Genomic DNA, 24,703 nt, shown 5'->3' with positions numbered 1-24,703 from the left:
TTTTTCTAGGTCAAATCCTTGAGCCTGCTACAGTACTCACTGGTCCCCTAACATCCACCACCACTGAGGAGGCAGTGCAAATAGTCCCTGAACCTTAATGAAACCAGTTAAATCATGCCCTATATTAGACAATGGCAGGAGTCACATTAATATTTTACATTTTCATAGAGGCACATCAGCATGGGTAGGAACACAGGGTATTGGTGGGGTGCCACATACAGACAATGGGCTTCTCAACAGGATGCCCATCGGCCGCAGCATTAGTATAAAGCTGCTACTGCAACTGCGTCCACCTCTGAATCACCCCCATTGTCTTTTGAGGTGGCAAGGACCAGAAAACATATTTGAGATATGAGTCTCTGGACCAAATACATCAGTAATCAAGTGGCACATGAACAATGTCAGTGCCAAGATCAGGGCTGAATGCCTGCAAAAGAAAAGTGTCTGCATTATTATTTAAAAAATTTACGTTAGTATAGTGAAGGGGGATCGTAAGATGAGTATTATTCTGCCTGGATAGAGAGATGTCCTGATAGTAACAGTCCCTCTATTAATAATGTCTGAAATCAAGCTAATTTGCCCAAGAATTTGTCTCTAAATTTCTTTTACTCTTGTAACTGCAGAAATATCATGTCTGGGGGATACAATTGTTACATGGCAGGTGATAATTACGAGCTCATAATGAGCGCCCAGTTTTGAAATTCAATTGTTCTGGGCCCTCATTAATTATCGCCTTCTTCATGCCTTATTAGACCGGGTTTAGCCATGTAAAATGGCTAAACCCATCTAAAGTTCTGGTTAGGGCGCCCTAACAATAGGTTTCTTGCACATTTTTGTTTGCACCCTCCTGAGGGTGCGAGTAGAAATGCCGCGCTGGCGGCTATTGCGCCCAGATGGAGCAATAATTGAATTGCTCTGTCGGGCGCCTTAAAAAATTTAATCAGCCCCCTGAGAATCCCAGTGACAGTGTTCTGTGTATAAGGGCAATCCTGGTGGGATCAGTGCAGCGTGCACATTTGTGAACAGTCTTGAAAAGTTTGTATACATTTTTAATAATTTCAGAATTTGTTTTTTTTTTTTTTTTTGGCAAACGGTGAACCTAGGAGCCTGATTCAGAGTTGGGAATACAGTAAGGCCCCGTACACACTGGACGATGTGTGTATTGAGTGATATCGGCAGCGGCGGGCCCAGCGGGAGTGCCGGTATCGGTAACTGCATACACACTTGCCGATGCTGGCAACGACGAATGACGGTGGGGAGGGAAGCGGGGCCATGCTGCCGAAAGCATGGCATCGTTAACGATATCCCAACATTGAGCTGCATGTGCAGACGACTGGGAATATCGTGAACAACCCGTGGGAGCGTGCATCGTTCATCGCTTAGTGCATTCACACTGGACGATTTGAACAATATATCAATCAAAGATGTCGTTATCGTTCACGAGTATCGTCCAGTGTGTATGGAGCTTAAGAAAGAGCAAGTAACTGCATCTTGGTAAAACCATGTTGGTGGGACAGATGTAAAATGTGCAGGGAGATTAGATTTGGGAGGGGCGTGTCCAAACTGACATCTAAATTGCAGTGTAAAAATAAAGCTGCCCGTGTAAAAATAAAGCTGCCCAGCATTTGTGGGCTACATGCAAAAGCAGCCAGTATTTACCCTGCATGCAAAATAAGATATGTATTTACACCCCTTGCATTGCAGGATGGTTTGTCCAGGTACACAGTTACTTGCTATAACTTACTCTATTCCCAAGTCTGAATCAGGCCCTTAGAGCTGCAATTCAATGTAAAGAGAATGTTAAATTACTGTCGTATTATTTTAAAGACAATAATACTTATAGCCTTCAAAAGCATACTGCAAACAGGGGACGCGATTTGAAAATATCAAATGAGTGAAATGTTAGTTTTGATTCTTGTGTTTTTGTGGGTTTTCCTCTGGTGAGCTGCATGTGTGTGTTCTGCACAGCTGTCTGAGGTGAACGCATTGTTCTGTATAGTTAGCACTTTGGTCCCTTCTTTCCATAATATCATTTCAGCGATCCCCGTTTTCTCTGAAAGCCAGCAAGCAGGTAAGACTTATGTGAGAATATAAAGTATTCATTCTATTACTTATGCTGGCCATACACGCTGCAATTATCGGGACGATCCGCCCGATATCGGCGGATCGCCGCGATAATTGTAGCGTGGGGTGGCGACCGAGGGTTAAATATTGCTCGGTCGGGCATGCTTGATTGTCCAGCATGCCCGTCCGATGCGATATTTACCCGGTAACTGTCGGCCGCATCGGGCAGTGTATGCCCAGCGCGGCCGACAGACAGACATTTCCTGTGTTCCTTCCTACGGAAGGAACAGGGAAATGTCTCCTCCCCCGGGGGCGGAGCGCAGATGTCGGGCTATACACTGTGAGAATTCTCACAGTGTATGCCGCGGACATCTACGGCTGGCAGCCGGCCAGATAAAATGTCTGTCGGTCTGACAGACATTTTATCTTGCCGTGTATGCCCAGCATTACAGACAGCTTACCAGTTATTATAAATATAAAAGTAAACATGACCTGTATTGACTTGTATTCTGTTATACATATTTATGAATGTTCAGGAGCTGGTGTTATCAACTGAGATAAAATACTGCAAACTCACCTCTTAAAAATAGAATTTTGTGCTGCAAGATCCCGAGTCTCAAATCCCTCATTATTGCACACTGTCATTTTCAATCACTAATATGTTCTGACAACATTTTCGGCTCATATTAAAATGTCGTGGGCTGTGGTTTCTCTCTGGTACAAAGCTTAATATTCTGCTGCTGGTAGTTATAAGCCAAATAATTTATCAATACAATAACTTAAGGTTAAATATAGATCAGCAATTTCTGCCAATTATCACTAGAACACTGACTGCGGCAATAAGTCTGATTTTGTCACCTAATTTCTAAGAGAATATTGCTGAGGTAGGAATGCCCCTACAGGCTCTGCAGCTATTTGTGATGCCCCAGACTCTGGGGGTACCATATCAAGCAGGGTGACCTTAAGGGCTTGACAACAGTTATGTTAGTGTAATTGCATGAAATGTAAAGGGGTAGAAATGTATATATATGTTTAGTAAATGGTTAAACAATTGTAAGTATGTGCGTTGATTCCCCCCTTTTTCTGGACTTTGGTGCATGGCCCCGCCAATGTAAACACACAACAGGACCAGACAAGGATTCTCCCACTTGATTAAAAAAGGGGAGGCCTGTCTGCAGGGGACAGTTGAAAAGCCATAGGGGCAAAAAGACAGTTGAAAAGTTGCAGGGAGAAGAAGGGAGAGCGCCATTTCCTTCCGGAACTCCTGGAAACTGAAAAGACGGGCCGTGGACTGTATTTATAGCAGTCTGTCTCCAGAAGTGTGTGCTGCTGACTGTTTCTCTGCTCCAGATCTGCGATAAACAAACACAGTGCGGCTGGCTGTCAACATCCGGTATCGTGGGCTGGGCAAAGTGCGAAGCTCTTGGACGTGGTACGGCCCCTCTGACGCATTCCAGCTCTGCAACTGGGGTTAGCAGCTGACGATGATGATAAATAAATAGAACAGACCAATCACACAAAAGTAGAATGGACTTATCAACTTCCATGGCCATATTTAAAAACCAACAACTAACAAAGAAGTATACCCCTTAACCACTTGCCTGGCACGGTCGTATCACATACGACCACACCAGGCTGGGCTTTCCCTAACATGGTCGTATCTGATACGACCAGTCAGAAAATGGCCACTAGGCGGCTGTGGGAAGCTAATCTTCCCGCAGCCGCCTACATCAGATGGACCTTCTGGTCCCTCTGCAAGAATGGCTGCCTCTCCAGTGTGTCCGATCACTGCTGGCCACAGTGATCGGTCACCGTAGGTAGCCCCCCCCCCATAGAAGCAGCGTGCTGCCTTTTGTGACCCGATCACTGTGGCCAGCAGTGATCGGGCAGCCATCCACCCCCTTCAGCAACCAGCAGTAGCGGCGGCTCTGGTAGCCGCCGCTACTGCTATCTATCCGGGCCGCCAGCTGAACACCCTCCCGCTACGGCTCCGGAACTACAGTGATCACATAGCTCTGGTAGCCGCCGCCGCTGGTCTGTGTCCGGGCCGCCAGCGGTAGACGCTCCCGCTGCGGCTCCGGCACCACAGTGATCACTAGGTGATCACTGTGTAGGAGCAGCAGCAGCGGCTCTGGTAGCCGTCGCCGCTGCTCTGTATCCGGGCCGCCAGCGGGAGATGCTCCCGCTGCGGCTCCGGCACCACAGTGATCACCTTGATCACTGTGGAGGAGCAGCAGCAGCGGCACTGGTAGCCGCGGCTGCTGCAATGTTCGCCCAGGCTCAGCTCCGCCTCCCCATGTGCCCGATCACTGCTGGCCACAGTGATCGGGCAATAAATCATTTTGAACAAATATAAAAAATATATATACCTATGTATGTATGTATGTATGTATGTATGTATATATATATATATATGTATGTATATATATATATATGTAAATATATATGTATGTATATATATATATATATATATATATGTATATATATGTATATATATGTATGTATATATATATGTAAATATATATGTATGTATATATATATATATATATATAAGTAAATATATATGTATATATATATATATATATGTATATATATGTATAATGTTCGATCGATATATATATATATATCGATGATTATCGCAGAGCCTCTGATTAGGGATTGCAACTGACCATCGATGGTTTGCAATCCATCGATGGTCTGACTGAAGACAAGTGGTTTGCTTGTGGCCATCTATGTTGCACCATCGATGGCAACCCTCAATCGATGTTTAGGAAACATCGGCAGCTGTGGTGTACACAGATCTCCTCGACCAATCGCAAAACAATTGATGGCTTCTAACGATGGTTGAACCATCGATGGTACAGCCGTCAATGGCCATCACTACAGTATAATATAAAAATTGCTATTTTTATGGTATACTGTGTTTTTAAAAAAATATTTTTTTCAAATAAAATAGTGATGGATAAGTTTAAAATTATGTTCGTGACCTAATTCAATCATAAAAGAAACCGACAATTTTGGAGCGGTTTTTGGAAAAAGAATTCGTCAGTTAAGTGGTTAATGTGTCACCGCTGAAAAACACAAGTGGTCGCTATACTTCCTTCACTAGTTTTTTTGCAATAAAACAAGAGAGAAGATTTCATATAAGAAGATATACTTTCATATAAAGCATGGCCCTATATATCCTTAGTTTTAGGTCCACTATTGGATTAAAAATCTCATCACAAAGGTAAGTATTCTGATCTGTGCAAGAGTTACAACGTGCTGTTCAACTCTAAATTATGCTGTGCATAGCAGGGGCAAACACAGGAGGTTTTTTTCTTTTTCCATATTTCACATATATATGTATTGTGTGACGGCTTGGGGTTAATTAGCTCGGCAGAGGGTGAATGGGTGCAGTGTTTAGGTGCTTAATGAGGGTGTCCACACACAGCTTTCAGGTGAAATAAACGAGGTGATGCTGTACTCCCAGCATATGAAATCAGGAAACAGAAAATAACAAACAAACCTACCCCTTGTCTAGGGCACTAGCTCACTTCTTCAGCCCTCTCTATAAGGGAGCAGCTAGTCTGCCAACACAGTCTCTGAGATTGTGGTCCTTCCTGCCACATGCAGGACTGAACCTGGCCTCCTGGCCTGGTACAGCTTCCTCAGCTTTACAAACACAGTCTCTGTGGCTTCCCTGTATCCTCCAGGTATACAGAGGCCCTGGCTTCCTCAGCCTGCAGCTTCACTGCTTTATTGTCACAGTCTGAGAGTTCGTGGTGCCCCCTTATCTCCTGCAAGGTTCAGACACAGGCCTCCTGGCCTCCCAATGGCTCGCTCAGCTTCACTGGGCTCTCTGACTGGTCTGCCTCATCAGCCCACACCTGAGCTCTCTCCACAAGGCAGCCCAGGTGTATCACCACTCAGTATTTCAACCCTGTGTGTGGGGATCTCTCCAATCCCACACAGAATCTGCTGCTCACCAACGCCATCTCTGGTGATACTGCCACATTATATATATATATATATATATATATATATACACACGTGTGTGTGTGAGACACATAACATGCACACACTGCATACTTACAAACACATACACACACACCATACATACACATAGCATACTTACACACACCCTAGTTGCCGGGCTGCTGCTGGGTGGCCGTGATGATCCTCCCTCTTTCTAGCTCCCAGAGGGCTGCTGGTTCAGCTGTCAACGCTTCCGCGTCAGGTGGTATGAAAGCACCTGACGCAGAAGCTCTGACAGTTGAACAGGAAGCGGCCGGGCAACTCCGAAAATGGATGGCTCGTGGATGATGGAGACAAGGCTTTCTCCGTCTCTTAAAAAAAATATTCGGTTAGTCAGGGGGGGTTTCTGGGTACTCAGAAACCACCCTGCATGCGCTGAGCCTCTCTCTAAAGCTTAACTGGGTTCCTAGAGAAATCCATGTCTAAATGTCTAAGATGAGTGTGGGCAAAAAGATCACTGGAACACAGTATGGCAGGTCAGGGGTAATGCTTTGGCTGGGGTACCCAGTGAAAGAGTTACCCTGGCTGTGGCATTCCCCTCCCCGCTAGGTGCTGGTTATGGGTGATACAGGGGACCCCTACTCTTTTTGTACCCTGTATTTCCATAACCAGCACTGGCTCAGCTGAGCCCAGTGCTGGTTGTGCTAAATACAGGGGACCTCTACATTTTTGTCCTCTGTATTTTGCCAACCAGGACTGGCTCTGAAAGGGCTTTTCAGCCACTGTATTTAGCTGGTTATGCTAAATACAGGGGACCCCTACGTCGTTTTTCCCCTGTATTTTCACAACCAGTACTGGGTCTGCTGGTTGTGTTTTGGGGAGGGGGGTACACCATTTTTTTTTTTTCACTTTATTTGAATTTTTTTTTAACACTTATCCGTGCAAGCATCTGTGCTTAATTTTTTTTCCACAGATGCATGCATCACGGATCTTCTGCCTGATCTATGCAAGCATCTGTGTCTCTGCTATCGCGCATGATCTAAAGATCAGCAAATCGTTAGATCGTGCACGATAGATCTTGTGTCACATTGTGCAGTTTTTGCTGCATATCGTGTCCTGGAGTGCAGGAGAGCTGATGAGGAGAGTTCAAGGGAAATCGCACACGACATCGCATCATGAGCGCATCGTCTAGTGTGTACGCACCTAAGACTCCTCTGTTTTTTTCTGCACCAAGTCTAAAACAGTCACGACTCTTGGCCTGATCATTACGGATCACAATATTGCGTAAGCACGCAGTTCAACTGCGATAGTATGCAAATCCATTGCGAACGCAATGCAAACTCAGCACTACATAAGGACGCCCACTTTACATTGTACACATCCATAATACTTAGAAAAGTGAAACCATCAGTAACATCGAGTTCCATCGCAGCCTAACACACACTTGCACAAGCTCTGACCTTACTCAGAAACTGCTAACAACCACGCACGCTATGAGACCTCACACTGCGTATGGTATCGCAGTGGCTAATTTATGCACGCCCCTGCAACGGCGTATAAACGCGTCGCGCCTGGGTTCGACTGACCCCCCCCCGTCACCACCCACAAACGACACTACCTGTCAATCACACTGCAATGGGTCTGCGTAGTCACTGCGATGGCAGTCCCCATCGCAGCGGCCAGTTTGCACACGCTCACTGCGATGCATACACATGCGCAGTGTGAAACAATCGGTCGAATGCGTGCGTGTTGTGTACGGTAGTGAATCAGGCCCTCTGTGTGAAAGCAATCACTCCCCATACAATAGCCATAGCAGGGAGGAATGTAAGGCAATTAGGACAGTATCAAATCTAGCAGAATAGTCTAGGAAAAATATTCATTTTGAAGATCCTACCAAACCATTTTGTATTTCAGCCCCTGCCATCGAGACAAATCAGCAAATCTGCAAACTAGCTCAAAACAGGTGAACCCGGCCACCCTCAGGAAAATGTCTCTTTATAGTTGACAGCTATTTTTATTTCTAGAAATATATAAAACAAGCAAAGATGGCATACAGTAACATTTGTTTAGAGACCATTAATAGCGCTATGGAAATTGTATAAACAGATGCCTTTGTTATAATTATTTATCAGCATATTAACTGTTCTGTCAAATATTGTATTTGCATAAATACATATAATGCATGAATGCAGATTTTAAATGTTTGAGAGCTGGTATTATGTAACTGTCAACTAATTCTAAAGATAATCATTTATCTTCATCATCCATTCCTGACAGCCTAGAGCACAGCCAGCAGCAAGAAAGACACCAGAAACTGGAACACACTTGTGTTCTAAACATTTCAATGCACCACAACTTATTACTGCAGAGAATACAGGGCCTGATTCACTACGGATCACTATTGCGATCGCTGCTGCGATTACGCACGCGGACCCACTGCGAAAATATGCTAATGGTGCTGCCTCTTTTCAGCTTCAAATGACTTGAACAAATGAGGAGGCAGACATTTTGTGTTGATGTGACTGTGCAATTTGTATCAATACACAGAGTATTTAATAAACCCTATTACTCAGGGAAAGTGATGGGGGTTTATTTCAGTCATTTATTGTTGATAGAAACAGTGATCAACAATTACTATAAAATGTGGTGACGTAGGGAAACATGGTACTGTCCAGGAACACATGCTCGCAGGTGACCCAAATTATAGTGAAAGACACAGTATATGGTACTAAAATGTACATATCTTGAAGACAAGATATGTTGTGTACAGTTTTCTAGCTAGAAGCCTGAAATATGACTACTTTATAATTTACATATAGCTGGCATGATATATTTGTATTGCTATTTCTATAGACCGTCTTGAATGTATTCTTGAATTATTAAATTGTATTTCAGTGATAGGTTCACTTGTATGCAGTAGGTAGATACCTAGATGAAGCCATGAACTATAACTAGTAACTATTTGCATACAGTAAACAGGTACAGAAAAGCCCTGTCTTTGGCTGCGGTTAAGTAGACCCTGCCCTGTAACGTATTACTAGGTAGCAGCAAGACCATAACAAGGAATGTGCAACCATTGCTACCACCCAGCGTGCAAGGCAAAGGGAGCAGCACGGTTGCTACCACAACAGCACCTGTGTCTAGCTTGTTATATGGAAATGCACGTGGTGCACCAGGTACGCATCTTCCTGCTCCCGGCGCTGTTATACGATTTTAAGTGTGTCGGGGGTTGTCGGACCAGGGTGCCTCTGAAACCAGTTACGGCACTGGGTGGCAGTGCTGCTTTAGTATTAAAATTTTAATAACCAAAACAAATGTAATTACTCCACCATATGCACAGAAAGGGCCTGATTCTGAGTTGCGCTAGATTGCGAGCAGGGCAGGGCGCTGAGGGTGCCAGGGAGGGGGCGTGTCCTTGCATTTTGCCATTTTAAAATCGGGCAGGGTGCGGCGCCCCGCTAAAAACACGCTAGCGTGAACACTAGTAATATCACATCATGGAAGAAAAAAGTGCCTACAAAATAAATGTTACATTCAGTGGAAAGCTGTTAAACACATATTGCTGAATTATCTAAATGCACCCAACGGGAAGCCTAATATGTGCCTTGATTATGTGCATTCATTATTAGCAAAAATACACCAACATTTAAGAATAATTAAATAGAAGATTCATTACATTTAAACTGCAAATGTGCAATTGTAAGTGAGATGATTCAAATCCCAGTGCTGAATTAAATACATATTTTTTTATCTATGCATGAGCTTTTTTCGCCAAGTCTATTCTACAGCAAACCGTTATTCACTGATTCCACCATGGATAACTAGAGAGATAACATAATCTTATAGGAATATACGGCGTATGATAATCACTATGGTGGCATGGTACTGATACCGTTGTCAGCTGTCCTCATTTCCATACAGTCCTGATTGCTAAGATTTAGAGATGAGTACAATTTTCATAACTATTCCACGTTTTTGTGTTGTTCTGCATCCGGCCTCATGTTGTGGCCAGTTGTGCATGTTTCACCAGCAGCACTTGATTTTTAATGTTCCTGAACCACTGCACACAGCAGAATAAAGTGACTCTCATCAGTGCCGCAATAAACCGTGTGGAGGCCCCTAGGCAGTCAAAGTCCCAGCCCCCCCTCGCAAATTATCTCACAGGAAGCTTAATTTCTCAAGTTTTCTCATGTGCGCTCTAGTAGGATAACATTGAACTAAGTAGTGTGCAGGTCGGTCGCTAGATGACCATCTCTACTGTACATTACACGTATGTAGATTACACCGAAATGACAGCTGACAGAAGATGAGCATTTAAGAGACAAACTGCAATGTGAATCTGATGTCTATGGTTTATGTACTTAAAGTTGTTAATGGGCACATTACATTAATACAGTATTTTCTGAGTTGATTCTTTTTTTTCTATCATTTGGAAACAATTTAATAAAGCTTTAAAAACAGTGTGGTCCCTTTCGTACAAAAAAAAAAACAGGAGCAGCAGTAATCACAATAGTATCACCAATACTAAAATGTTCATATGTATAAAATAGATAAAAAGAACAGAAAAGGTGCTTATCGTGGCATAAAATCATTTATTCACCTTACACATAAACAACACATGCAATAACAATGGTGAGCCGTACTGCGTACCAGAACAGAGTAAAACAAAGGCATATCACAAGTAATAGTATTTTCTAATGTTCAGCCCAGGCCCGGATACCTTTACTTGGAAATGTCCTTATAGTCACGCTCTCTGATCCCTGGATAGCTCCTAGCCACCACCAATGCGTTTCGACTGTATTGGTCTTTCTCAAGGTGATGTATATCCTTCTCACCCTGAGAAAGACCAATACGGTCGAAACACGTCAGTGGTGGCTGTTTGTTCTGGTACGCAGTAAGGCTCACCAGTGTTATTGCACGTGTTGTTTATGTGTAAGGTGAATAAATGATGTTATGCCATGAGAAGCACCTTTTCTATTCTTTTTGAGGTTCAAGAATATTACAGCGGCTAAAAAAGGACTTGGAGGGTGAATAGTACACCAATATTAGGATTTGTTATGAAGGTGGAACTTTTGGCCATTTTTATATCACTGGATGGTACTTTATTTATGCTGATGAATTAGTTATGCTCATGAATTAGCTATCCCTGGAGGGATTTTTATTTATGCTGATTTTGTTTCATGTTTTCCCGATAAGGAGCGCTGGTCATCTATTTCTATGCAATTTAAGAAAGCTTGATTGTAATTTTCTTTCAAGAGCAATTCAATATTATTTTGATCCGTTGATACAGGGTTCATACAGCTGGCTGTTCTGCTTAACTGTGATAACATAGATTACTTTCTATGGCACCCTCAGATATCAGCCTAGGCCATAAATACGTTGTTGAGTCCAGTGAACAAGTGAACAGCAGGGGAAATATTTGGGGCATAATCAATCAGTTTACAAATGAAGCCTGCTATGATGGTGGTAGGACCCAGCAGATGTTTTTTCCTGCACATGGTGAGAATTTTAGAAATTGCTGTCTCCTTTGTGGCTATTTAATTACACCATCAGTGATTGCATATGTCATGTCGACTCTGGTAATCTAAAGCAGAGACCCAGGGGCCAGCTGATCGTTGCATACATTGCTGCCCTTCATAATACATGATTAGTATCTAGAAGACTGAGGGCTCCAAAATGTGTACAGGCCCGGCGACAGGGAGGTACATGGTGGGCACTTGTACCGGACCACAAAATTCTGCAGTCCTCTGGCCCCTCGGGCCCGCTGTTGCGTATGATCCTATGCAAACAAGCATCTTGCAGACAATGTAATCTCCTACATGAATAGTGAATACCGACTGAAGACACTGTCTGTCCAGGGAGGATCAATTTCTTCAGAAGTTCCCTGTTACAAAGAAACCTCCATATAGGTAAGAAAAGACTCAAGATTTAAGTTGAAAGGCCTGTACATACTGGGGAAGGATGGGGAGGGGGGTCAAAAACATGAGTGTACTGGACCCCAATATTTCTGTTGACGCCATGCATGTGTAAGAAGCAGACACAAAGGGCTCAAAGCATAAAGGGGAATATGTACTAAGCCTTGGAGAGAGATAATGTGGAGAGGGATAAAGTACTAACCAATCAGCTGATAACTGCCAGTTTACAGGCTGTGTTTGAAAAATGACAGTTAGGAGCTGATCGGTTGGTACTTTATCTCTCTCCACTTTATCTCTCTCCGAGGCTCAGTACATCTACCCCAAAGGCTCTGTTCAGGGTATCTGGTCACATTGTTGACAGTTACCATGCCGACATTCATCATAATGTCTACATCACAAAATGTTGACACTAGTATGTCGACATGGTTCAACATTTGAAAATGCACCATATTGACATTCTCAGAATATCGACATCTGAAATGTTGACATTCTCAAAATGCTGGCACTAAGGTTTTGAGGGCCGCCACTATAAGGTGATCTATATTGTATATTGGTCATTAAAAGGCTTTCAGTATTAAATATTGTTAAAGGTTCTCTGTTTTGTAGATTGGGTACTAGAATGCTCTGTATTGTATGGTGGTCACATGAAGGCTATATGTATTGCATATTGAAAGCTAGAAAGTACAGTATATATTCACTTTGGTTACTGGAAGGTTCTTTTTTTTGGAATATTGGTCACTAAAACATTTTCTGTATTGTATAATATACACTAAAAGGCACCATGCATTGTGTATTAGTCACTAGAAAGTTATCTGCATTGTATCTTCATCACTAGAAGACTCTTTATATTGTATATTGGTAACTAGAAGGCTCTGTAGAATGCTATCTGTAATTTATACATGTGACTGACTACAAGGTTCTCTTTCTATACTGGTCATTAGAAATCTCTGTGTATTGCATATTGGTTTACTTAAATACTCTATATATTGTATATCCACCCAAGAATGCTCTCTGTGTTGTATATTGGTCATTAAAAGGATCTCTGCATTGTACATAGGTCACTAGAAAGCGCTCTGTGCACAGCGAGAAATGTCCTCCTCCTCCTCCACTAGAAGCTTTGGGGCACTTGCAAAATGTCGCTATGGGAAAGTTCTTGTTACCCCCAGGACTGTAGATTAATATAACCATACTGAAGAAATGCCCAATGCATGATACTTATGAACAGAAGTGCATTATTCATCTACACACAGTGGAGGATGGCATTTTGTGGTTTTATTGGTTTCTAACTACAAGTATATGTACCTTTCATTTTATATAATGATTGCTATTAGTGCATTGATGTTTGAGTCTATCATAAATGTGTTCCAAAAACAGGCAAAGGAATAAAAGAGGTTAAATATTGCAGTACACACAAGCCAAGGAAATCTCAATGTCATCTATTGTGGCTTCCTGTTATGCTGACATTTAAATCTGCAGAGCATCAACAATCCAAATGTTATTGGTGAGTATCCCAGGAGCCAATGGAAAAGAGTCTCCAAATTAATTAGGCTCAAGTCTATATTAGCTCTCTGTCCCTATACTTTCTAAATCAATCAATTTACAATTGACTTGCAGAGCTACATTCAATTCACTTATTAATTACAAACACAACTGTTGTATCGATGATTTGTGTAACTATAGATTGTTCTGGTAAATGTCTATATATCGTCTGTATATATTAATTCATATTTCCAAAACACATGTAAATTCCGTTTTTCAAATATTGGTCAACCGTGTATTGTACTAACTCAAGTACCTGCTTTTCAATACATTTAAAACTTTAGAAATCACTCATGTAACTTTCAAAAAGACACTCCAAAGTTAATTGTTGATAAAAGCTATTAGTGTTATGATCAGAAACATAAAATGCTTAATTCATAATAATTATAAGCATCATTTAAAAGTTATTAAGCTTTCATCAAGAAAAGTATATGAAGGAAAAAATAATTGTAGTTCACAATTATATATGTAATTCATGTACTGAAAATTGTATGGAGGATGCAAAACTCCAGGAATACCGGGGCCTACTCATCAAGGTGGATTGGTCTTTTATATATGCGGAAACAGCAGTTTATGTAAGGGACCCATTCTTCACCATTGCTTTAATGCAGAAGAAATCACCTGTGCAAAGCACTGTCCCGATGCTCCTCGCATTCCCATACACTAATGTTGGGATGTAAATTCTTCAAGCATTACTGAGGAAACTATAACTATAACCATCTTCAGATGTTGTTAGCCTGCTGAGCCCCACTTCTTCCTTTTGGAATAAGATGAGGGATTAGCGGCGAAAATAGCAGTAGCAAGGATCGCAGGAGAGCTGTTCTTTGTTATTGCTCTGAAATGCTCCGGTGCATTTGGATCTAACACCAGTATCGGACTGGGGCATGGAGGGCCAACCAGGGGAAAGCAGCCATAAAGGCCCATATTTAGGTGTGTGGCCAGCCTCCAGAGGTGATGTGGCCAGCCACCACAGAGACTTGGCTAACCACTTAAGAGTGTCTGGTCTATATATATATATATATATATACATATAAGAAATACTGCTAGTGCATACATGATAATGTACCATATTAATAACAGCAATGCAATGTAAAAAATACACCATAGTCCTGTGCAGTATGCTGTAACATATGTATGATGTGTAATTCAAGAGCACAGTCTGGAACCTGATCTTAGTGGAGGGGGTGGGTCCTCAGGCAGTGGGGCCCACCGGGGGTTTCCACTGTACCCCTGTGGGCCAGTCCAACCCTGTCTGCCACTGCAAATAGCAGTGAGTCAGATCCATAGATTGCGCTGCACCTTTGGAAATCTTATTCAATAAGTCCGACAGTGAGAGAGATAGAGAATGTTCAGGTTAATACTAGATGTTATATTGATTGCCCAAATCCCACAGAGGCATAGGTGTGTATTTAGTGTGTTTTGCCCTATTCCAAACCAGTGACTCAGGATGTATTTGTGTGTCAGGATATTATACTATGTATGCCATAAGAATTTTAACGCTATGTCTGGATTACACTGAACTATATTTCAACTGCAAACAAAATATATTAGCTGCTATTCACTTTGATTTTAGTCATACATGTATTTATTCAATATTCTGGTTTATAGATTACAATATTTTAATATTGGATTGTCACTGTGCCAGCAAGTGTTACTACAACAATAATGTTGGAAACCATTTATCTATGATTATCACAAAGCACTACTGTATATCATTACTGTGGAAACTCTTCCATGGTCTTTACTAGATAAATGTTTGACTGGCAAAGACCAACCAGTGGTGTATCCATAAAAGGTGCAGGGTGTGGCGTGCACACGGCCCACATCACACACCCGTTTACAGGGCCGGATTAAGGGCCACATGGGCCTGGAGCTCAAAATGTTCAAAGGCCTATATTGAGAAGGGGAAGAGCTGTAAACAGTGCTGTGTGGGTGTGGCCAGAGCCAGGTGGATGTGTACACCCCATACACTATCAGCCCCACCGTCACCCTAAATACATAAACATAGAAAAAAATACATCATTTTATGAGAAAACTAAAAAAAACAAAACACATTTTAATACTTAGAATATATGGCTGACAGTGCGACCAGCTAGGCAGCTGGCCATCATCATGCTAATGATGGGCCTATTTTTATGTGGGGTCCTGGAGCTGTAGCTCCATCCGCCCCATTGTTAATCTAGCCCTGCCCGTTTAGTATACTTACCTCTTCAGAGTCCCACGTCGGTGGTGCGCAAATCACTGGGGAAATGGCGAGGACGCCATTTTCCAATATTTGCGCTTGTGCAGTACAGCAATCACCAGGAACACGTTAGCAGAGACCTGCGCATGCACAGTAGACTCTGCCACAGTGCCATAGTCTACTCACATCTTCAGAAAGAAGGGGGCGGGCACGGAGGCTGCACACGTGCCCTCTCCTCTCTAAGGGGTCTATTTACTAAGCAGTGTTAGGAGACAAAGTGAAATGAGATAAGGTGCCAGCCAATCAGCTCCTAACTAGACACATCTCAACAAGTGGCAGTCAGTGCTGGAACGGAGCTGGTAGCATTGGGTCCCGCACTGCAGTTTAAAGTTGGCAGTGGCACTGGCCGCCAGCCAATCCTGGCTCTTGGACCAGCTGCCAATCAAGAAAAGGGAAGCATCTAAACTCTGGCGCGGCTGCGAGCTATTCGCGGCTTGCCAAGTGGCAGCTTCTCGGGTCCCATTTTCACGTCCTTTCATATTGAATACGGGGTAAAGCGGGGACCTGATACTTTTCCGCCTTCAAAAGTATGGGAGGCGAAAAAGTATCGCGGATCCGCTCTAATTGAATACGGCTCTGTGTTTGAAAAATTACAGTTGGGAGCTGATTGGCTGGCACCTTATCTCCTTTCACTTTGTCTCCTAACACTGCTTAGTAAATAGACACCTTAATCCTTTGCTGAGACCAACTGATCAACAATTTTAAAAAAAGGACATAGAAACATTTGTGGCTTGGCCTGCCTAAGCCAACAAAATAAATACAGTTCTAGCAGCAAGGCTGAAGCTGGCCATTAAAACTACCAAGGGGATCCAATGACATAAGCGAGTCTTAAGAGCATTTCAAATAAGGAAAATAGATTTAAAAATGTCTATGTTGCAGACTACTGTACTGTATGTTAATACAGTATGTCTCTACATCAAAATAATTTCCAACTGCTATCTCAGAGGAAGACGAGGGTAAAACAGCAAGTGTGGGGCGTGATGATGCAGATTACATCTTTGCACAGCAAAAGTGGGCCATGATGACTTGATCCACATCATAGGGTTCAGCCTACCTACATAATGACATGAATAACAACTCATATGGCAAAGGGGAGTCTGATCATGTGAATCATGCGGTATTCAGGAGGGTGAACTGTTGTCCAAGGAGTCTGGGAGGACTCCCCAAAAGTTCCGAAGTCTCCCAGAAATTCCAGAGGAGTAGATAAGTAAAGTTTAAATAATTAGTGAAACTTTTGTCTGTCTATTATTTACTGTGCTTGGTTAATTATCCAATATATTTATACAGCCGTCCAGTTGTTAACGACATTCAGAGTTATAGCGGAGTGATAATGCGTCCTGGGTTGGCCGCACATGTGATGTCATCAACAGGGGCCAGCTGAGCTCTCGGCGAGTCCTAAAGACGAACATGGCAGCTCCTTAGCGAATCTGCAGGGTCACATTCCAGACATCTTGCAAGGCAAATACAGTTGTCATGGGACGACGATGGTGGCGTACCCTCAGCCTTGCGCCCTGTGCTGCGGCTCCGCTTGCATACCCCCAGTTATGCCCCTGAAATGTTGCATTAAATATGCAGAATAACATGTATTGTACTGCATATATGATCAATGTTAAGAAATAGAAACTTTTCTAGGAACAAGATTTACCAAGGACAAATTTTTAAAATCTGGTACTGTCCCTGGAAATAAGCTACTTATAAGCTTTTGTAGAACCACTCTGCATGTGCCTCTTTATTATGCTAATTATTACATTACAGGGAGGAATAAAAGGGCACTGTAATCTTACTGAAGTACAGAAAACATATTTTACCTCTTGGTACTGGTCTTGCTACACTGAAAAATAAAAAAACCTTTAATGCCCACAACGTAGATTATAATGACCTGCCTGACTTAGTCATAGGTGATCACGTAAGTAGAAGCTAAGTAGTTGGCTTCTACGACAGGTAAATGCTCTTGCTTTGTGACAATAGACAGTACTCTTATATCTCCATGGAATATATGGCACTGTTTGAAGATTACTCTTTTATTAGTAGCACTCAGGACATTGGGGGTATATGACTGATTGACTTACAACTGAGCTGTCAGTGCATAGAATCAGTATACTTTGCCCAATGACAGAAATGAACGATGACAAGGGATCTAAGCCCCAAGTCCTGACTTGCGATCCCCTGTATAGTATTTTACATTTTATGCTTCAATCACTGAAATTGGCCAAAGCAGTTATATATTCTAAATGTGCTATTTTTTAGACTATTCACCTTACAGGGGATGCAAGCCATTATTAGGAGCCACATAACGATGTTACTGAAAATTTTAATTACCAGTGATATGGTCATAATTAGAGTTGAATCAGCCCTAGGCAGTGTGAATAATTAAATTTTAAATTAGTAATTATGTCCACCACATGCTCATGTCCCTATAATTAATGATCCTCCATCATTATTTTTACTGGAAATGACATATTTAGTAGAAAGACCAAGTTGCAAAGAAGGAAATAAAATAAATAAATAAACATTAAAACATTTTTAAGCCAGTTACCGGCAGTTAGGATTCCGGCACTCAGAATGCCAGTGCTGGAATCCTGACACCAGTCAGAATCCCAGCGCCAGCATCCAGACGGTAAGTGGTGGGGTTAGCTACTGTACATTCCACCGCTTCCAGCTGCACTTGCATGTCATCAGTGACGTGCGGTGAGGTCAATGGCTGGGGAAGAACACATGCATGAGCGTGGCAGGGAGAATGATAGGGGAAGGAGTATGACAGGGGAGGCTCTGCCTTCCCTGCCTACCCTGACTGTACGTCCCTGCATGTCATACAGTAAATGCCATTTTATTTATGCCAGTAAGTAACTACCCTTACGCTTTCCTCTAAACAGTGGTACCCTAGACATATGATCACATAGGCAGGTATGGAAAATATAGCCTTCTGCAAGAATTATATTCCCACTTATGGATTTTAGTGGGCATAAACCTGCATACTTTGTTATTTATTTATTATTTATCATATGCTCCGGTGAAGATTTCCTACTGATGCTGTTCTTTCCCCTACATTACAGTACTGTATATTGGCACTAAATAGCACCCTACAAGGAGAGAAAGTAGGTGCACAGTACATTCTCCTGCCCATATTCTATTGCATGGAATGGGATTGAAATGCTGAAGGCTGTTTAGCCGCTGGTTCAAATCCTGACAGCGGATGCCCGACAGGATGAAGATCCCGACAGAGTCAGGTAAGTACCCTAACCTCCCCTGTCCCCCCCTCTAACCCTAACCCTCCCTTGGTGGTGCCTAACCCTAGCCTCCCCCCCTAGTGCCTAACCCTAACCTACCACCAGGGGTGCCAAACCCTAACTCCCCCTTACCACTCCCTAAACCTAACCCTCCCAGGGTGGTGTTAGCCCTAACCCCCCTTCCCCAAGACTGTCCCTAACCCAACCAGAGGGGGAGCCTAACCCTAACCTCTCCCTGGGGGACCCTAACCCCCCCCTAGGGGTGCCTAAACCTAATTTTCCCCCCCAAAAAATCTAGCCCTAACCCCGCAAGACTCCCTAATCCTAACCTTGCCCCCCATGGCTAACACTAAGGGTGCCCCGGATTTACCTTAGTTCGGGATGTCGTCCTCGGCATTGGGATTATGATAGGCGTCAATATTTCTACGCCTATCATACATGGCATTCTGCTGTTGAGGATTGTGACTACATCCCCTATTGCATACATGTATGAAGCAATAACAAAGAGCGTATCAAACAACTTTTGAACTAAAGCTCACATAAATAATGTAAAAAATATACACACACTTAAATAGGGAAAAAAAATATTTTTGAGAATGTATGTTATGCTGGGTCCATGACCTACATCCTTAGCAGAGAGATCCACTGTCTGAGTGGCCGATTTGTAAACTATATACACTCAGCAGTCGGCCGCTCATACGTCTGGCCTGACATCACATCTGGGCAACCATTTAAATTTGCCCGTCCAGTTGTGATATCAGTGTCGGTGCTCCCTGCAGCCAGTGTACGGGTGATTGGCGGGTCAGGCATACACAAAGCTAGACCTGTCGATATATCTGTAAGATATATTGCATTGACTGGGCTACTGGGCCGACCTGATATGGCTGTAAACGACATGGTTCACAGACATATCAGGTGTACATACAGGCAGAAGCACTCACAGGGGCGCATTAAGAGAGGAGGGAGCCCGTGTGCATTCCCCGTCCAGGGCCCCCTCCTATCTCCCCGGTGGCCGGCAGTAGACTGACGGCTGAGCACAGCAGCAGTAGACTCTGGGCACTTGTCTATGCCCAGAGTCTACTGCGCATACACAGGTCGCCGGGAAAATGGAGCAGCCTCCAATTTCCCAGCGATTTCCTCACTGCACATGCGCAAAACAATGGGAAAATGGCCACAGCGCCCATTTTCCAGCATTTTGTGCAGGGCTGAGACACCCGACGCAGGACCTCAGAGAGGTAAGTATTAGAAAATATGGGTGCAGGGTGTGCGGTTTGGGCCCCCCCTGGACCCAGGGGCCCGTGTGAACTGCACACCCTGCACCCATTATAAATACGCCCCTGCTCACGACATATTGTTCATCAATCAAATGGACGATATATCGACAAGTGTGTGCCCAGCTTAACATGCTCCATAGATTATGATTGGCAAATCAGAGGCTTTTATGTCACTTTATGAGCATTATTGCATGTACTACTAGCCCTGGTTCCAGTGTAATATCATACCTCTAACAGCATGTTAACATTTCAGACTTTATTCAAGATAAATGTAGGCGTTCAAAGGGTTATTTTCAACCCGTGGAAATGTGTAGTATAACGTTTGTAGTGCTACATACACAAGGTCCGATTTACAAATGCATGAAAATCAGCCTCACCGTGTGCTCGGAAATAAATGCAAGTCTCTGCCCCCAACCTGGTTTGCACCAGCCCTATACTTGATACAAGAGATTCATCTGAGGACCTGATTCAGCAAGAATCGCAGTTGCTAATACACACGCAATCGGACGATTGTTGCACTCTGCACATGTATATACATCGCAGTGCGCAAACTAGCTACTGTATTCAGGACTGCAATCGCAGAGGCTACGCAGACACATCGCAGAGTCATTGACAGGAAGTGCCATTTGTGGGTGGTAACAAGGGAGCGGTCAGGTGAACGCAGGCATGCCAGTGCATTTCAACATCACTGCAGGGGAGTGTATAAATTATCCACTGCGATGGCCTACGTAGGCTGCGGTCTCATAGCGTGCGTGGTTGTTAGCAATTTCTGAGTAGGTTCAGGGCTTGTGCAAGTGCGCGTGAGGCTGCGATGGTACTCGATTGTACCGATGGTTTGGAAGTCTTGCTAAACGTTACGGATGTGTGGTAAGTAATGTGTGCTGTGAGGGCATTTCAATCACAATGAATTAGCATATTATCGCAATTCAACTGCGTGCATAATCGCTGCTGCTATCACAATAGCGATCCGTAGTGAATCAGGCCCTGAAACCACCTATGACTAACCTAGAATTTTGTCTACATGCCCACAGTCCACTTTTCCAACATTCAGACTCCAAGTTGCCGCCCTGTTACACCCACTCACAAGTACGTGGAGATGCGGTAAAGATGCGTACAACTCTGTACTTACGTAGCTGCTCCACGTTGCGTATGTAGGCCTTGGCGCATGCGCAGTTACTAAAACTCGCTAGATGTGTCTGCAGAGCAGACTTGCATGCAAGGCCCACGGTCTATCCTGAACTGTACGGGTAAACATAAAACCTGCCAATATAGACAATAATTCCTTGCCAAGTGGTGCTTATTATGTTGTGGGTGGATCAAAATGAAAATGATTAAAACACTCAACAATCAAGGCATTGTGTGCTGATATTGTGTTTTATTCCTAAAGACGTCATGGACTACTGATAATGCATTTGTTTGCAAATAACCATCTCTAACAAGCCAAACCCAACATCATTTGCCTGTGACCTTGGTCAGGTCATGCTGCCTTTACAATATCTCTGAATATTTTCATTTAGCGTTTCAATCACTCAATTCTCTGCGATTTGCCACCACAATACCAGGCTGCGCACAATACCGCTTATAATAACAGTAAGCAAACATTGCATACTGTCCTACGTATCTCTGAGAGGTGTTAGGAAAACTTAGTGAACATAACATTCGCGATTGCTCCAAAGGAACAACATGGAGAAATGAATTGCCCCCATAATGTTACTTGAAGGAAAATTATAAAAATAATAATAATAATAATAATAATAATAATAATAATTACAAATCAATGCAAAAATCATGGCATATGATCACACAGTATTACAGTATGCAGTTTGCAGCATAGTAATCTACATCAGAGATACATAGCTAGTAGGTAATGATACTACAATAATACAATGTGATGATATCATTACAAGAAGGGATGCGGTATGAATCCATGATGAGCCCATATCTAATGATTTCCTTAATAGTCTCAACCTACTTCAGATAAGTTGCATAAAGTGACATTAGTCAGAAAATGAATAAAGAGATGGATAAGGAGTGACAGACAGAAGCTTGGAGGTGATGGGTGGGGGTGATCCTCAATAGAAGGCCATTTTACTCCTTACATAAATAAAGGACTAACAATAATCCTACAGTAGCATAATTATATACAATTATATATTTCACCTCAAGGTCGAAAAACGTAGTAATGGTATATAGAGAACACCAAATACATAGCTTTTTTTTATTCACTGTTGCTATACATTACTTTGGCACAATATGTTTCGCCTCATACAAATCAGACTACACATGTGTAAGACTTCATTTAGTTTACTATGAAGTAAAATATATCTAAATAATCATCAGTAATTAGATATAATAATATAAAGCCTGTATTTATCAATGTAAAAGGAAACACATAGTCTATATATAACCCTCAGGGAAACCACAGAGAATTGCAGAGCCCCTTATGGGGGAGTATGGGGAGATGAGATGTCAGGGTAACATCATTTGTGCCATCATAATCAACAACAACATAACAGCAGGAAAGATATGAAACGACTCAGCCACACCCTGCATAGAATGGACACCGGCTTCCCTGACACAGGGAGGGGCCACAATTACTATTATGATACAATGTATATGCATAGTAATAGTGACCATATTTTGAATAGAGGATTTATGTATTATATAGATACAATGTATATATATAGTGATAGTGACCATAATGTGAATAAGGGGTTTATGTGTTATACGCTATCTATATGATATCCCACTGATGCCCTAATCCCAGCTATACCAGGCTGTCACTCACCCCGACGATCACAGAGTCATCGCCCTGGAATATGGGCAGGTATTTGTCCCCTCTCTGCACCTCCGACTGATTCAAAGGGCGAAACCTGCACAGGACCTTGATGCTGCATTCATTGGCCTCAGCCATGGTCGGGGTATGAGGATGAGGATGCTCCGGGCACTCTCTTATGTGCTGCAATAGCTGAGTGGAGGCACAGGCAGTGAGGTGGGGGTAATCCTGCGTTCAGAGGGTCACAGTGAGACGGGTAACCCCTAAATCCAGTCTTCACAACAGAACTGGGATGGATGATACCCGGGAGACGGAGAGATAAATACGCTGCAGATGTGAGAGGCTGGCTGCGGGGTCGGGCCGGCTGTGAGGGCTCATCTGCATGCGGTGTAACCTGGGGAGGGGTTCATCTGCCTCTTCCTCCGTGCAGTGGGGGCATGCGTGTACCTCCTGTGCTGGGCAATGGGGGGATACGTGTACCTCCTGTGGTGGGCAATGGATGGATGCGTGTGCCTCCTGTGCTGGTCAATGGAAGGATGTATGTGCCTTCTTCCCTGGGCAATAGGGTATGAGTGTGCCTCCTGTGCTGGCAATTGATGGGATGCGTGTGTGCCTCCTGTGCTGGGCAATAGTGGGATGTGTGTGCCTCCTGTGCTGGGCAATGGTGGGATGTGTGTGCCTCCTGTGCTGGGTAATGCACATCTATAACAATGGAGGTGTCAGATGCTCAGATGCTGCTGCAGAGATGAAGCCTCCTCTGTCTGTCCTGCAGTCTGTGCTGCAGCCTATAGTACATCACTGCTTAATCATTGCGTGCTACAGCACAGCTCTGCAGCTTTTAAGGTGGCACATCCTGTTAAGGTGGAATATAATTTGTACATTTCCATTTAAATGTCACTACTGTTACTTTAAACTTCTGTTAATTAGTTGCTTTTATTTAGCGACTTGTTAGTAGGTATCTGATATCAATGTATTTAGCTACCGGAGCATTAGTAGACTCCAGGCACTAGATGTGCCTGGAGTCTACTGCGCATGCGCAGAACACTGGAAAAATGGCCGTGGAGGCCATTTTCTGGTGTTCTTGAGCAGTGCTGACACCCGACGCGGGACCACGGACAGGTAAATTTAAACTAATATGGGTGCAGGGTGTACGGTGCGGGGCCCCCCTGGACCTGGGGGCCCGTGTGCCCCGCACACACTGCAGCCATTTTAGATACGCCACTGCATCAGGCATATGCAGGGACTTGTCCTTGCAATGTACCCGGAGAGCTGCCGGGGCTGCTGCACATGTGTAGTCACACTGACTGCACATGCACAGCCAGCCGCAGCCGGCTAATTATATGCTGTGTAGCCCATAGGCTACAGCAGCTAACGAGATGCATTGCGGATGTTGGTAAATTTGGCAGCATCGCATCCCCCATAGAAACCTATGGGGGATGCGGCTGCCATTGGGAATGGAGGGATCACAGTAGGTATCGGAGATATCTGCTGCGGTCCCTCCTTCATGCATCAGGGGGAAACTAAATATTTGTGGTTAGGGATTAAACCTCAAATATAAAATGATAAATGCGCCAGAAAAAGCCAGATCCATATCTCATTCAAAGAGTCACTCAGTTCCAAAACTAATTGACAAAAAACATTCCTAAAGTGCCCATTTATCAATGATCACATTTGCATTGCGATCTGGACATGATATTAGTGTCCATGAT

The 24,703-nt window shown here is 43.3% G+C and overlaps 1 protein-coding gene across 1 annotated transcript in view; it reads right to left on the bottom strand.

Moving 5' to 3' along the window:
* KIF5A (kinesin family member 5A) overlaps positions 1-23,767 on the bottom strand; it is a 127,784-nt gene extending 104,017 nt beyond the window's left edge. Inside the window, exon 1 of the mRNA XM_088465904.1 lies at positions 23,007-23,767. Coding sequence (XP_088322030.1) covers positions 23,007-23,132 — 126 coding nt within the window. The 5' untranslated portion in view covers positions 23,133-23,767. The remainder of the gene's footprint in view (positions 1-23,006) is intronic.
* Between the last annotated feature and the right edge of the window lie 936 nt (positions 23,768-24,703).

Source organism: Taudactylus pleione, unplaced genomic scaffold, assembly GCF_031769625.1.
Source record: "Taudactylus pleione unplaced genomic scaffold, aTauple2 ptg000065l, whole genome shotgun sequence".
NCBI lineage: Eukaryota > Metazoa > Chordata > Amphibia > Anura > Myobatrachidae > Taudactylus > Taudactylus pleione.
This window is presented reverse-complemented; position numbering and strand designations above follow the sequence as displayed.